Raw genomic sequence first — 15,388 nt, forward strand, 5'->3', positions numbered from 1 at the left:
TTTTCTTCAAAGAAGTAGTATGTTTATGTATGTCCATGTAGAAGAAATTACATAAGGCTATGTGGTGGTCAGAAACACAGATACACAAAAGATTAAATAATTTAATTTTTTGAGTATATTTATGCAGGACTCATTGTATAGCCTTAACTATATTTGCTCTACTAGCATGTAATCAAAGTGCATTTATTGAGATCTGACTCTGAATCTCTGAAGGATACATTCTTGAATGGGCAGGTATTTACAGATTTAATGAAATTAATGCATTAGCACTGATGCATTGTTTATCAAAACAACAAAATTCAGGTAACTTACTGTTACGTTTAAACAACCCCGGACAACCATTTTTTCATTATCTACACACTCATGGAATACTTATTTGCTTGAAATTGTGGATTTTTGCATTGTATTGACATATCATGAATAATATATGATACTTTTTATCTGTTGACTAAATGGAGACAGCCATAAGATTTGTTTAAAATATCAGTGTGGCAATGTGGAATAGTCTTTTTCCACTTGTGAATGTAATGCCTGTGATGAGGTTCCATTTGTCCCTAGCTCCTCTCAATTTTTATAAACCAGACACTTGATAATTTCCATAAAAATTTAATATGGTTCATTCAAATGTTGGCACAACAATAACATATTTCTCTCTACATTGTCATGTGGCTTCTCTAAAACAATTTTTCCATTTTCATTTTTATCTTGCACCCTCATTTATTTTGCCACCTCATTTAGAGTGCCCTTTTAAAGATCAACTGCTGCCCATGACCCAAAATGTGAAAAAACAGTGAATTGCCTTAGACCAATAAGAAACACACACATACCGCCCATTTAGGTAACCTTTGTTTTATGCAGATTTCTTAATCAAAAACAAGAAGTACAACAAGCCAGGAAGTTGTATTTATGAGCCAGTTAATAGATTCATTTCATACACTAGAATAACAAGGAAAAACGTAGTAACTGGGATCTCTTTATTACGGTTTAGGTAAACATTACACAAGGGGTTTCATATTAATTCTGCAAAAGTTTAATAGTTCCAGAAAATCTGGATAAATGAGTACTGTAGGCCACTTCAGAATGCCAGATGAGTGGCTTGCACTGCAGTGGTTGACTCATTGAGGCCAAAGTGCCAGAGTCTCTCCCCACTCTGCCTGCCCTAGCAAAGCCAAAGGGCCAGGAAACTTTGAAGGCTGTCCTAAGAAGTGGAAGTGAAAATCTCTTTGGATATTTGGAATCTCTGGAAAATCAGTTTGGTGTATACTGCTTTCCTTGAAGTTGAGAAAACTCTCAAATTAACCAGTGATAACCCTACCACCATTAAAAAAATTTTTTTTTTTATTTTTTGTTCTGATTGATTTACAATGTTCTGTCAATTTCTGCTGTACAACAAAGTGACCCAAGTCCCTACTACCACTTTAAATAATTTTCCAATGAGGCCACTATTTCTCTGAGTAGAACCTTTGAAATATTTTAAAATCAGATATTACCTTTTAGCAACCAAAAGGAAACACAGAAATTACTTTCCTGCAGGTACATTGTTTTAATATGGACAAGAAGGTGATTAGTCTAAAACATGAGTAAAATCACAAAGTGATAGTGTGCAAAGATGTCTCTGTCCTCATTACAGAGTTAGTGGTCTGAGTAAAATGCCAAGAGGAAGGAACTCTGCATTACTCTGTATAATAAATTCATGAAATAGATCCATTTTTAAAACCTCAAAACATTTGAATTGTTTTCTTTTTCTCCCTTTATGTAACATTTCCTACAAACTGATGTAGTAAATATTAGGATTTGCTAGACGAGTTCCCATCATGGCTCAGCGGAAACGAATCTGACTGGTATCCATGAGAGCACAGGTTCGATCCCTGGCCTTGCTCAGTGGGTTAAGGATCTTGCATTGCCTTGAGCTGTGGTGTAGCTCACAGACTTGGCTCAGATCCCCCGTGGCTGTGGTTGTGGCATAGGCCAGCAGCTACAGCTCTGATTGGACCCCTAGCCTGGGAACCTCCATGTGTCACAAGCGTAGCCCTAAAACGACAAAAAAAAAAAAAAAAAAGATTTTCTGGAGCACTCAGGCCTAATGAGAATGCTCTGGGAACAGAAAACAGAGAGTACCATGAAGTAAGCATTATGTCCAAATGTGAATGAGATTGAAAGACAAGCTAAGTCAGATGGCCCCAGTACGCTTTTGCAGTCTTTCTCATTTGATTTCTTATCCTTTGTTTCCCCTGACTTTTCTTCTGCTTTTTTTTTCTGCCCCAGACAACAGTTTCTGTTAGCTTCCCAACCTAAACTTAAAAATTAGATTTTGGAGTTCCCATTGTGGCACAGTGGAAATGAATCCGACTAGAAATCGTGAAGTTCTGGGTTCGATCTCTGGCCTTGCTCAGTGGGTTAAGGATCTGACATTGCTGTGAGCTGTGGTGTAGGTCGCAGATGCAGCTCAGATCTGGCATTGCTGTTTCTCTGGAGTAGGCTGGCAGCTGTAGCTCTGATTAGACCCCTAGCCTGGGAAGCTCCATATGCCATGAGTGCAGCCCTAAAAAGACAACAACAACAACAAAATTAGATTTTACTCTTCCGCGCTTTTAAGGGTAAAGCTGCCATAGTTAGGTTCTTCAAAAGCAAGCCCTTTCTTGGAGTTTCCGTTGTGGTGCAAGGGCATCTGTGACATCTCTGGAGCAATGGGACACAGGTTCTATCCCTGGCCTTGCACAGTGGGCTAAAGATCTATAGGTCACAACTTCAGCTCTGATCTGATCCCTAGCCTGGGAATTCCATATGCGGCAGGGCGGCCAAAAGAAAAAAAAAAGCAAAAAAAAAAAAAAAAAAAAAAGAAATCCATTTCTTTATTTTGTTCTTGCTCTAATTCTGTTATTTTTTCTCTTTTTTCTTTTATATCCCATCAAACTGTACATTTTCAACCTGAAAGTAGTTTAATGATCCCTAAAACTTTACTTCCCAAAGCGGATCTTCAAATATTCAGCATTTAGAGTGTAATCTAGGAGGTTATTAGAAATGCAGAATCTCAAGCCCTACTCCACATTTACTGAATCAAAATCTGTATTTTAAAAAGATTTCCATGTTATTCATGAGCACATATAGCAGTTTCTTAGAAAGAAACTTCTAAATCTCAGCTGAACAAGGTCAGATCTCTCACCTCTTCTCAGGTATGTGAGGTGGCTTTGGGCTCTTGGCTATGCCTTTGGACCCTTCTTTCTGAGTCACAAGAGACACCATCTTTCATTTACACCTTTTGCAGGTATGTCCATGATTCAAGTGGACTTGAACTCTTGGGCTTATTGTAGAAGTCTCCTTGACTACATCCACAACATTATAAATATTTGCTGACCTTTCCATCAATGCCTTTCATCCCTCTTGTCTTTTCGGCTGTATGTGGGACATGTAAAGTAGCGTATAATTCACCAGTCAGTCCCTGGTGCTACACGGCTCATCACAGCATCAGCCATTACTAATGGGATTAATTGGTCTCAACTGATGAAATTGTAAAAGCTTATACCTCCAAGGGTCGTAAACACTGAGCCTTAATTGAAATCAACTGTATGTTTTTAAAAAGCGTGTCCAGCATCATAGACTCCTTTCTGTTTTGGTTTTGATGACAGTGGTGATGGTATAGAAACCTGATCAGGAAAGGTTTGCTGTTATTACTGCTTTGAACATGAACTTGTGCTTCTCAACATTCTCAGTAGCTGATTAGGGGAGAGAGTAATATTCTACTTGGTTATTGGTTACACATATGGAATAAATCCCATTTTAATGGTGTCTAATGAGTCTTTCATTTTCAAAACCTTACACAAAAGCCTCTAATAGAAAGGGAAAGTTATATTTCAAAGGTCATCTTAATGCCACTTAATGTCAACAATCTGTAATCAAGCCAATATATATAGATGATGATTACAGTCCAGTTGTGATTCTTTAAATATAAAATAGTCTCCGAAATTAACAAAGTGGTGAATGCTAAGGTTCTCTGGGTTTGAGGCAACTTACACTTTTTAATTAAGGTTTGTTACTTGAAAAAAGCCTAGAGTTAAAGAGATTTTTCTCAGCGTGAGCCTTCATGCAATGCAGTATTTTCAAAACCCATGAGATTTAAAGTTCTGTCACTTTCAGTTTCATGCATTGTTCTTATATGTCTTAAAGGCACTGAAATGTAAGATTGGAAAGTGATGGCTCCCCTCCATTGCTTTTCCTCAACAATGGAGTGTAATGGGCACTAGCAACATGGGATGTTTTGTTGGTCAGAAGGCCATTAGGGAACTTGTAGGCATACCTATTTCAGAACTAGACATCTGCTTGGCAACAGATTAAATAATCAGGAGTTTAAAGACTCTCTAGTATGAGATTGGCATTCAGGAATTTCATCTCATTTGCGGTACAAATGGAGATAACCCTGCTTTATCGTGGGATGAAAATGTTTATTTTTAGTCCAGAGCTGGCTGCTGCAAGTCTATAGGACCCTTGTCCCAATTAGAAATGGGCGAATTCTGAAAGATACTTTACTTCTGTCAGGAGATTTTCTTAAGAAAATTGACGATGATTACAACATGAGTGGCATTCTGAACTCACAAGCACACTGTAGCATCAGCATCTCCTGGAAGGCTTGTTAACACTCAGATGTCTGGGCTGCAACCCCAGGTTTCTGTTCGGTGAGTCTGGGTTGTGTTTCTGACAAGTTCTCAGGGTATGCTGATGCTGCTGGTCCATGCACCATGTCTTTGAGAATCACTCTTCAAGGTTCAGCAGTTTATCTCCTACCCACCACGTGCACTGATCTTGCTTCCATTTTCCCATGAGTGAAATCTGATTTTATTCATCTTCTACTTCCCATTGCCGAACACATAGTGCCGTGCTCATTGGGCTTACTCAATATTTATTGGGGGAAAAAAGAATGACATTTAGATAAAATCACTGATGTGTACCAGACCCCTTTCCAACTACTGCTCCCTCTCACATTACCGTTTTGCATTTGTCTCTCTTTTTGTTCTACTTTTCCTCCTTTTGCTACCCCCTTAGATTCTAAGAGGTTGTCATTTTTCTCTTGTCTTCCTTATATATGGCCTGTGTTTTGAAGCATGGTCAACTTCAAGCCTGATGATCCAGTTGTGTGTAACTGGGCCCTAGGTTCCTGGCTACAGCTAGTCCAGGAGGGAGATGATCAGAGATTAAGATATTGGTTGATTTTTGTGTAGGGGTTAGTTTACAGCAATGATGCAAGCAGTCAGTTAGTTGACAATTTGAACTTTAGATCTCAGGATAGACTTTGCACATTAGGAATCTTGATGAGAAAGCATTTGGCCAAACTCAAGGAAACTCTCCTCTTATGTTTTCTGCTTTCCTGTATTTCAGTGTTCATTTATAAGGTAAAAGATTTGGAAAACATGAAAAGGAAAAAAAAAAAAGAAGAAGAAGAAAATAAGGCATCCATTTACTCAAACATCCAAAACATGCAGTTTGGGTGTAACAATTTGAATTTTGTGGTTTTACCTGAATGTTAGTTTATTTTTGATGCATTTGCATTTCATTGAACTGATAAACTTTAGAATACAATTGCCTGAGGGAGAGGAAATTCTTGTGTTGAATTACAGGGTTATTCTCATAATGAATGATAATGATTCGTTACAAAATTGTTTGCTTTCAAGTTTCATCCAGACACCTTTAGAGAAATAAACAGCGCCTAATTTCTCTTCTTGCAGAATTGTTAACTGTGGCAAGTTCAATCAGGTGTGGTTCTCTGCATACTCCTATGATGGGCTGGGTGTTGGGTACCCCCACGGAACCACTTGTCATTTCCTCAGTGCTTCATTTTACCGGTTTCTTCCCAGTGAATTTCTTCAAGAGTGAATGATGTATATTATGAAGCCCCTGAGTATATGAGGTTGCGCTTCTCTTACCTTTATTCGTATAACTCAGTGTTGTCAAAGCCCATCACTCTTAGTCTTTTCCCCTAAAAATAGTATGATGCTAATACAGGAACTACAAATACGTTTGTCTTCTGGACTTTCTTGTTACAGAGGAAACACCTGAGATCAGTTAGATTTTCATGATTTTACTGATAATCCTTTTGTTGTCATTTTCAGCCCAGGTGCTCACATTTTCCTCCATCATCTTTGCATATTTTAAAAATGATCAGGATGTTCTGTGATGTAGTTCACTTTTCATCGATTTGCTTGGAATGCTGCAAGCTCATTGGTCTCTGATCATTGCTTCTGTTAACAATAATACCATCAATTAACTGACTTTAACTGGACATTTTACTAGACATTTACATGGACCTTTAACTGGAGAGAATTTAGAAACGCTAGTCTACATTCACTTTAAATTTGATGAAGTGGACAGTTGGAATTAGTTCTAGAACAATATGGATCCCTCTAATCACTGTGTGGTAAATCCAGGGGTCTTGTTTGTCTAGTGCTCATAGAAACCTCATTAATCTATTCTAAAGTGGTTCTCTACTTCCATGTTGGCGCTAAGATAATACAGCCTTCTCTCTGACCAAGATCTGGAGTGACTATAGGAGGGCATGGATGCTGGGTCCTGCCATCTATACCACTTCTGGAGCTGGCCCCAGAATGGCACCCACCCTACAAAAGAGCCTTGCTAGGAACCAGGCTACAGACTTGATGTGTCCAAAACCGCAGGCTCATTTTAGACCTAAGTGTGGCCCACCAGCTGATTCCAAGACAAATAAACTAAGCTCCAGAAATTTGCACTGAGTTTCGATTCAAAGTGAACCTTAAAAACAGAGGTTTGGTTGGCATAGGCCTCTTAGCCATGAATTGGGAGTTATCTTTGAGACCCTTTATTCTCAAATTTGAGACCCATTTGAAAACCTGCAGAAATAAACCACTTAACTCCCCTCTCCCTCTAGCGATATAACATTATATGTCTTTCACTTTGTTGAAAAGTAGTTGGCTTTGTCAGCAATCATCTTCTGTTCAGGCTAAATTTATTTTTATGTGAAATATAAATCAGGAAAACACCAAAATTATTTTAAGCAAAATATCAAAATTGAAATAAACCAACATATGCCTGTGAAACATGTATAACTCTCAATCAAAAATAAGTGCAACTTCCATAAATTTCTTAAAATACTCCAGCATGCAAAATTTTAAATAGATGGAGTTGTGACACATTTCATTATTCTTTCTCCTTAATTTATCCTTTACTTAAAGGTGAAAATTCATCCTTTGCTTAACCAAAACCTGGCCTGCTCTGGGTCATCTGTTTGTAAACAATGTGCTCCATCATTGTAATAAGTAAGACAATCAAGGAATTTTATAGCATTTCTTGTAGGAAGTTTAAGTTTTATACCCACTAATTTTTAGTGAAAACCATTTTGAATTTACCTTCTTTATGTCTATCCTCCCCACCACCCCCTACATTCTTCTCTAAGAAGTAAGGTTTCTTAATTGCTTTAAACATAATATGTTTTGCTCTGATTTTTTTTTCATATTTCTAAGTTTTCCTTGAAATAGGAACTCAAGGCATTAAAATTGTCAAAGTGGCATAAATATTCTGGGGCTTAGCACTAAAGAGAGAGTTAAAGGATAAAGACCCATCTCATATTTATGCTTCATTTATAGACTCTCTAACACGTTTTCTATTACGTTATTACTTCGAGGATTGAAACCACTTCGACCCTCTAATAGTAGCTGGTATTTTGCCTACAGATGACATTGTAAATATTGCCATCAATAAATATTATTGACAAACCAATGAAGCACTTCTTGAAATCTTTAGCTTTTCATTTTCAGTTTTTAAGAACTAGGTAACAGAATTTTTTTTTAAAAAGTAGAAATAAATATAATCATCACTTTATTTGGAAAATGATTTAGCACTAAATGAATTTTCTTCCAGTTCCTTTTTAAAAGTATGTTAAAAACTATCTCATCAAGTTTGACATCATCCTATATATTAACGAAGTCACTCTTGCGAGTTGAAAACCACTTAAAGTAGAGTTAAGAAAGTTTATGATCATAATGATTCAGCAGACACATGTCTTTTTCATTTCCAACTCTTAGATCGTCAATTTACTTTTTTCCTCATTCTTCTCCCTGATTTTTTTTTTTGTTGTTGTTGTTAGTTCATTGGTTATAAAAAGTTTCTTCCTGGTTGTTTTAACTTAGACCAATTTGGAAATGGAAAACTGTATTAATTTTTTAACAAATCTTTAAGATATGCATTACTGTATTTTTATTAACTGAGCCAGATGGCTCATAGCAAATTTTCTCTGACATAAGTAATCATAGAAATTGGTTTGGGACCCAAATCTGGTATGGAAAGTGGCATGTATACTAAATGGAAAAATTCAATTGACATAAACATAAGGATAATTTTAGAAGCAATATTTGTTACTATTTGGATTTTATTTTTTTGTCTTAGACTAAGTACAAACTAGGAACATTTACTTTTCCTGTCCTCCAACCCCAAACATTCAAGGTCCTTCTCAACAACTAAAAATTGTTTTCTTTTTACAGTTTGAAGGTTGCAAGAAAGCCTTTTCAAGGCTTGAAAATCTCAAGATTCATTTGCGGAGCCACACAGGCGAGAAGCCCTATTTGTGCCAGCATCCGGGCTGTCAGAAGGCCTTCAGTAACTCCAGTGACCGTGCCAAGCATCAGAGGACACATCTGGACACTGTAAGAATGGCAAGAGCTTTCCAACCTCCAGCCCCAAGTCCTGGTGTGAGGAAGTGTCTGTTAGATAATGGGATGGTGAAGGTGTTTGCTTTATGGTCTCCAGGTTATAAAGACATGCCAAGTGCAGCACTGAAACCTGGTCAAGAGCCGGAAGGGGCCCTATTTTTCTGTAGTCAGAAGTTATCCTAAGTATTACAACTGCCTAATTGTAATACTTAGGATAGTAGGATTGTAGGACAAAGGGGGTTCCTCAGTTACCTCTGTGTACAAAGCAAAGCATTTTAGGAGCTGTCATATACCAGATTTTAGTACAGAGAATAACCACTAGAGATTGGACATTTAATTAATTAAATATCAAGATATACAGTGTACATAAGATATACTTTTGCTAGAAATAGGAGGCTTTTCTTTACTTACCCTGGTTCTTTTCTTCTTAACGTAAGAACTTTGAGATGGGCATGATTTTTAAAAGTGAATCTGGCCTTTTGTTTTAGAAACTACCTGGAATTTTCACCTTTAATTGATCTAAAAAGACCCAACAAATCTTTCCCAAGGGTTCAGTTTCATTTTGCTTCCTATGTGTTAACAGCCACATATCCATTGACATAAACCGTATGAGAGCAATTGATTTTCATTATTACATCTTAAATCTCTTAGTGCTGAAACATTTTGTTTATTTGCTAATGCCCTTTCCATGAATCTGTCTTTTATTTTCTCAATTATGTTGGTCGCCCTCCTTTGCATTTCCCAGGTTTTGATGCCATTTTCTTTACATGAGGCCAGGTAGCCTATATGAATTGTAGTTCACTTAACAAAGCCATTAGGATAAATGTATTATACACTTCACGGATCTCTTATCCCACGTTCTTGCAAATAATGTATTCATGACAGTACTTGTTCGGTGTTAACATTCTGATGTCTATTATTAAACTATACCAGAATTTGAATTTTGAAAAGATGCTGTTATTTCTATACACCTTCTCATACATATTTAAGATTCTTCTGATGTTATAGTTGACATATTTATTAAATTTTATATTAGTCTCTATTAGTCATATTGATCAAAGTCATTTTAGCTATATGTCACATAAACCTTTTAAAACAGATTTATCTCCTAATATACATAAATGTGATGATTTGCCTAATAAATAACTGAAATATAATTAGAATAATATGGGTATAAGATGGGCCCTTTTTTGCCCAAGCTGAATTGAATTCAGTGATTTTAGCACTAACAGAATGGAATATTAAATGAATAAATTTGGTGAATAACAGTATTTTTAAAGGAAAAAAGAATAAATTATGTTAAAAATGCCCTACTTTGTATGTCTGAAATGGACTTGGTAGAATCTAATAAATTTTCCAATTTGTCATTAAACTTTATCATGGAAGAATGAACATTCATGAGACAAGATTGTCTTGAGAAATTGCTTCTACTCTAGCTAGTTATCTGTAGTTTGAAAGAACTATTGTGAGGCTAAGTGTTATGGTTCTACAATACTCTTCTTTGCTTAGAGCTAATTTTAGCTAATCACACTAAGGCTATTTTCTAAAATCATTTTGAATTAAAATATATATATCCCTTTTTAAAACTTTTGAGGAAAGCTACCTAAGATAATAATTTCATGATTCATTTCAATGCAGTAGCTTTTAAAACTTAGCTATTTTTATTGTTTTTAAAAGTATTTCTCTATTAATTCTTTTAAAAACATATTTTCCTTTAAAATCCGAACTACCTTCTGTTTAAATTTTTATTGCATTTAACAAATTGGTAAGCTCTTTTAAAATCTTTGAAGATTTTAAGAAATTAAACATTTATTTTAAAAAGCAAAATGTAGTTGCTTGAAGAATTTTATTATTTAAATTTAGGTCCCCATTCCCTTTCATTAAGCACTCCTTATGCTAATGCTGCCAGAATTTCAGATAAAGTCTTTTTTCAGCTAAATAGATTCTTTACCTCTAGAAAAATGATTTCCCCATAAAAACAACTGGGTTCATAATTCTAACCCTGAAAAATTTTATTAATTCATTTCTCTATTAGTATCTTAATATCTAGAGAGGAGAAATAAATTTATAGTATCAATGGAGAATAATGAATATTGTTTGATGAAGTATAGCATGCCATATAAAGCTTAGGTAATCTGAATTAAAATGACCAGTACACTAGTACACCTAAACCAGCCCCTGACATTGCTGTTTTGGCATACTAATCCCAGTTGGCTGACAGCAGCAGAGATGGCGAAGGGTAGCTAGAGGAATGGTCAGTATTCAAGCCTTCTTCAAGAACATCCCCAAATCAAAGACAAAATGACATTACCTATTTCTTACTCTCCAACTTAAATAATAGTGACCGTTATGTTAACTGTGGTAATGGTGTTAGATAATTAGTCAGACATTCCTGCCCCATCCTAGAGGAATCATCTTTTGGTCCTCTGCCCTGACACTGGCCAGAATGGGCCCAGAGATCCTCTCTTTTGTGGTTAAGAGCCACTGAGTTTCCTGGCTTATCAGGGCTAATCAGAAGGTCAAAAAACACCACTGAGCTTTCCAAACTGCCAGCACCTGTTGGGGTGGGAACACCAGGACCTAAGAGGTGACTCAGTAAGTAACCCAGGTTTCATTACTCCATATTTATAATTAGCATTTCTGTTTTTTGCCCCCCAGCCCAGTGAGTTTCACTTGGGTGCTTATGAGTAAGTACCTGCACACAAGGAGAAAAGTTATATAACCTAAAGCTGTCAATCAGATGATTCAGGACATGGAGTTCTCATTGTGGCTCGTGGGATTAAGGACCTGACATTGTCTCTGTAAGAATGCAGCTTTGATCCCTGGCCTCGCTCAGTGGGTTAAGGATCTGGCTACAAGCTGTGACATAGTTCGCTGATGCGGTTTGGATGTGGTTGTGGCTGTGGCTGTGGCCAGCAGCTGCAGCTCCAATTCAACTCGTGGCCCTGGAACTTCCATATGCCACAGGTACAGGTGTAAAAAGAAAGCAAGCAAGAAAAAAAAAAAAATGACTCAGGACACAGGGAAGGAATGCTCCACTACTCTGAAAACACTGGGGCTGCTTCTGCTTTCCAGACAGCCTGCTCTCTTCCCTTCAGGAGCATACTTTCACTTTGCTTAATAAAACTCCTCCTGCCTAAAACTGCTCTATGTCTATCAACTGAATTCTTTCCTTCAGGGGACAAGAACCTAGAAATTGCTGTTCCACCAGTAACAATGATACCAATTTATATAACATGTTAATATTTACATACAGCATCTCTTCTAATGCTCAAAACATGAGCTTATGTGATCACACATGACTGCCAATAAAGATAGTGGCTAATTGCCCCCCTAACACCAGGGCAGGATAGGGAAGACTAGGGTAAGAAAGTCCTGTGAACCCAGAAAAGATTCCTAATTTAAAGAAAAGCTTTGTTTACTGAATGAAAACTTCATTGGCAAATGAGTTCAGTCCACAATTGGCTCATCATTTTGCAAAAACTGGGACATGTTGAATAGCTGCTTTATCAATTGTTTACTGTTAGATCCCTGATATGTAGCACAGTGCCCAATACATTATGGAAGCAAAAGAGCTGCTTCATGATTCATTCATTCAGTCAGTCAGTCAGTCTGTCCATGAACAAACAATCAGATAATCAAACTTAAAATTACAATTGGGAATAACAAACTAAATTATATATTCATGACTTTTACTTGTTCTTGGAATCAAAAATGGCAACAATAACAACAAAAAAGTGAATCATATATACGATTTCCAGCAGGGCAAATAATATAATTCACATATGTTGGCCCACAAAATGACAGGCAAGCACATGAAAATAGGAACAAAATATAAACAGTAACTAAAATAATCTGACAGTTTTGGGGGAGGGTCAGTAGAATAATGGATTTCTGAAGCAAGAATTCTATTGTAGAGTCAGGGCTTCAGTTCTCTTCCTTCCATTTCACCTCATGTAGACATAGCTGTAATCTCACCTGATGAGATACTAAGTAGATGAGTGACTGTTAATACATCTTATAAGCACAATTAATCTTGTGATTTTTTTCACTTCTCAGAATAAGCAGGGTTTTTTTTATTCCACAACTTAAAAGCCATAGTTCTTATAGTAGAAGTAGTTGCTAAAATTTGAATCAATGTGTAGTGTTTTCATTCATTCATTCATTCATTCCTGATTATCATATACTGGTCACCAGGGACACACACACACACACACACACACACACACACACACACACACACACACACACACACACACACAAATTCTAGATTCTGCTTTGGGCTCCACACTTCTCATCTCTCCAGCACATGGGGGAATTGGAGTAGCCAGAACTCTGCTCATCATGCTCAACCAAGGGCCTGTTGACCTAAGCCTGGTTTAGAATCCACTGCAACTAATCATATTAATGTTTCTCTGGCTGACTTTTCATGTATCCATTGTTTGAAATCTATTGTCTTTTACTCGCTTTCCACTAATTTTCCCTTTTAATTCTCTCCCTCTCTCTTTCTGAATCAGGTTTCTTCTGAAACATTCCCAGTCTTTTCTGGACTTTTCTACAGATTCTTTATACCTGAACTCTTAAAGAATATGTGTTTCCTAATTTCTGACACAACCAGAAATTGTTTTCAGGGGAACATAACTGTAAGTATGACTGGAGATACTGATTATTTCCATATTAAAAATGCCACAGGAGATTTTGTGGTAAGAGTGCACTCTATAGCAATCTCTTAAAAATCATCAAAGATAAGCCATATCTTTGTTCTTGAAAATTTATTCTTCTCTTTGCCTTGGTGTGAACTTCCTGGGCTTTCTAATTAAAATGCGTGAGTATTACATAGCATTTCACATCAATCACTTGGTAACAGTTCATGCTCTGAAGTTAATAGTCTTTGAGTAAACCTTCCCCAGTTACCTTTATGATTTAACCACAGCTGTTTCTTTCTTTCTTTCTTATTTAGAAGCCTTATGCTTGTCAAATTCCAGGATGCACCAAACGCTACACAGACCCAAGTTCCCTAAGGAAGCATGTGAAGGCACATTCCTCCAAAGATCAACAAGCAAGGAAAAAGGTAATTTTATAAGAGTATTTATTCAGCCAGAAAAAGCAAAATTAAATCCCTCTTGCAGTACTGGGGACTTCTGCAGGGCATTGGTAATTGTAATACTTCCCAAAGTATGACATGTTTTACACTCTAAGAAATCTACCATAAAGTAATAGCAAGGCTGGATCCCATTGTAGCTCAGTGGTTAACAAATCCGACTAAGAACCATGAGGTTGTAGGTTCGATCCCTGGCCGTGCTCAGTGGGTTGAGGATCCGGCGTTGCCGTGAGCTGTGGTGTAGGTGACAGACACAGCTCAGATCCTGTGTTGCTGTGGCTCTGGTGTAGGTTGGCGGCTACAGCTCCGATTGGACCCCTAGCCTGGGAACCTCCATATGCTGCGGAAGTGGCCCAAGAAATGGCAAAAAGACAAAAAAAAAAAAAAATTAATAGCAAGGCTATGCTTTGCATAACTGATGTAACCAGATATGAATTTCTGGGGAGAGTTTTGTTTGTATGATAGGAATTTGAGGAAATTAGTAAAGATTCCCTAAACTGGAGGGTAACAAAATTAAGTCCAAATAGCTAAAGAAAATTGAATTGGGAAAACCAACACAGCAAAAACCCTTTCCAGAGATAAATGTTTTTTCATAAAGTATCAGTTGACTAAAATCACTGGCTGTGATGAAGAAGGTAGGTAAATCTCTAGGATCAATAAGTACAGAGCGTTTGTCCCTTCAAGTTTAGAAAAAAACACATTCCTTAATAGGTACTGTATATGAAAGTCTGAGAAAGGATTTGAACCTAAAATTCCTTTGACATCGATGAGGGCTTAGTGCCTCTCTCAAAGTTCATGGAAATTATAGTATCTCAGATGTGGAAGAAATGTTGACGATCAACCTGCCAGCGCACCTGACTTACTCTCCTGACCATATAAGATCCCCAGCAAGTAGTCAGCCATGTGGGGCTTTAACACGTTGAAAAACGAGGAGCTTACTGCCTTTCAGTAATTAAATTATTCATTTTCTACTAACTGAATTTGTAAATTTTTAGACCAAAAAGTATCTCCTGATTATGGTAGAAAACATGTTAACCTGACCTTGGCTTTTTCAGTGTTTTATTTGTGTTCAGATGGGTACCGAAAATTCATTTAAAGGCCCTTCATAACAAATTTAAAGGAAATTTAAGATTTAGCTTATTTTAAATGAGTGAATCCTAAGGATGTGATTTTCAGGTCACCATGGCTTCTATATCTAACTAGAATCCTTCATTTTTTTGTGGTTTATAGGGATTTAACACTTTTATGTTGGGAAATGCTCTATAGTCTTGTTTTTTGAACTTTTTCTTCAGTGGAAGGTGTTAGCACAGTGCTAGTTGAGGGCTCATATACCGAAATAATTTGACCTCTTCCCTATGAGTTAGAAAAATGCCTGGTTAGGAGGATTTGATAGATAGTGGTTTTTAAATATATTCTTAGTAGTATACAAACCCACTCTTGTAAGTCAATTATTAAAATCATTTATTTTTTTCTTTGTAAATGCAGTTAAGTCTCTTTAATTGGAATCCCAATAAACTGGGATAACAGATGGTCATTATCAACAGATGATAATAGATGATCATTCATCGTGGATTGGATATGTTCCTGTATTTTAAGAGAAAGGAACCGCTAAGTAAAT

At 36.7% G+C, this 15,388-nt stretch overlaps 1 protein-coding gene across 35 annotated transcripts in view; it reads left to right on the forward strand.

Annotated features, from left to right (window-relative positions):
- Window positions 1-15,388, forward strand: part of GLIS3 (GLIS family zinc finger 3) — a 674,383-nt gene that overhangs the window by 557,344 nt on the left and 101,651 nt on the right. For 20 of the 35 annotated variants that reach the window (XR_014821958.1, XR_014821957.1, XM_084986326.1 and 17 more), the window contains 2 exons: window positions 8,502-8,663; window positions 13,630-13,740. Coding sequence is in view for 33 of the 35 variants with exons in the window: in XM_084986326.1 (XP_084842452.1) it covers window positions 8,502-8,663; window positions 13,630-13,740 (273 nt within the window). In the remaining 2 variants the exon portion in view is untranslated. Of the gene's footprint in view, window positions 1-8,501; window positions 8,664-13,186; window positions 13,313-13,629; window positions 13,741-15,388 lie in introns of all 35 variants that reach the window. The other 15 variants (XM_084986252.1, XM_084986238.1, XM_084986373.1 and 12 more) reach the window with 1 other exon arrangement.

This window comes from Sus scrofa, chromosome 1, assembly GCF_054392235.1.
Source record: "Sus scrofa isolate SSC_HxYL_T2T_F1_AM1 chromosome 1, Sscrofa_HxYL_maternal_Yorkshire_Landrace_v2.0, whole genome shotgun sequence".
Lineage (NCBI taxonomy): Eukaryota > Metazoa > Chordata > Mammalia > Artiodactyla > Suidae > Sus > Sus scrofa.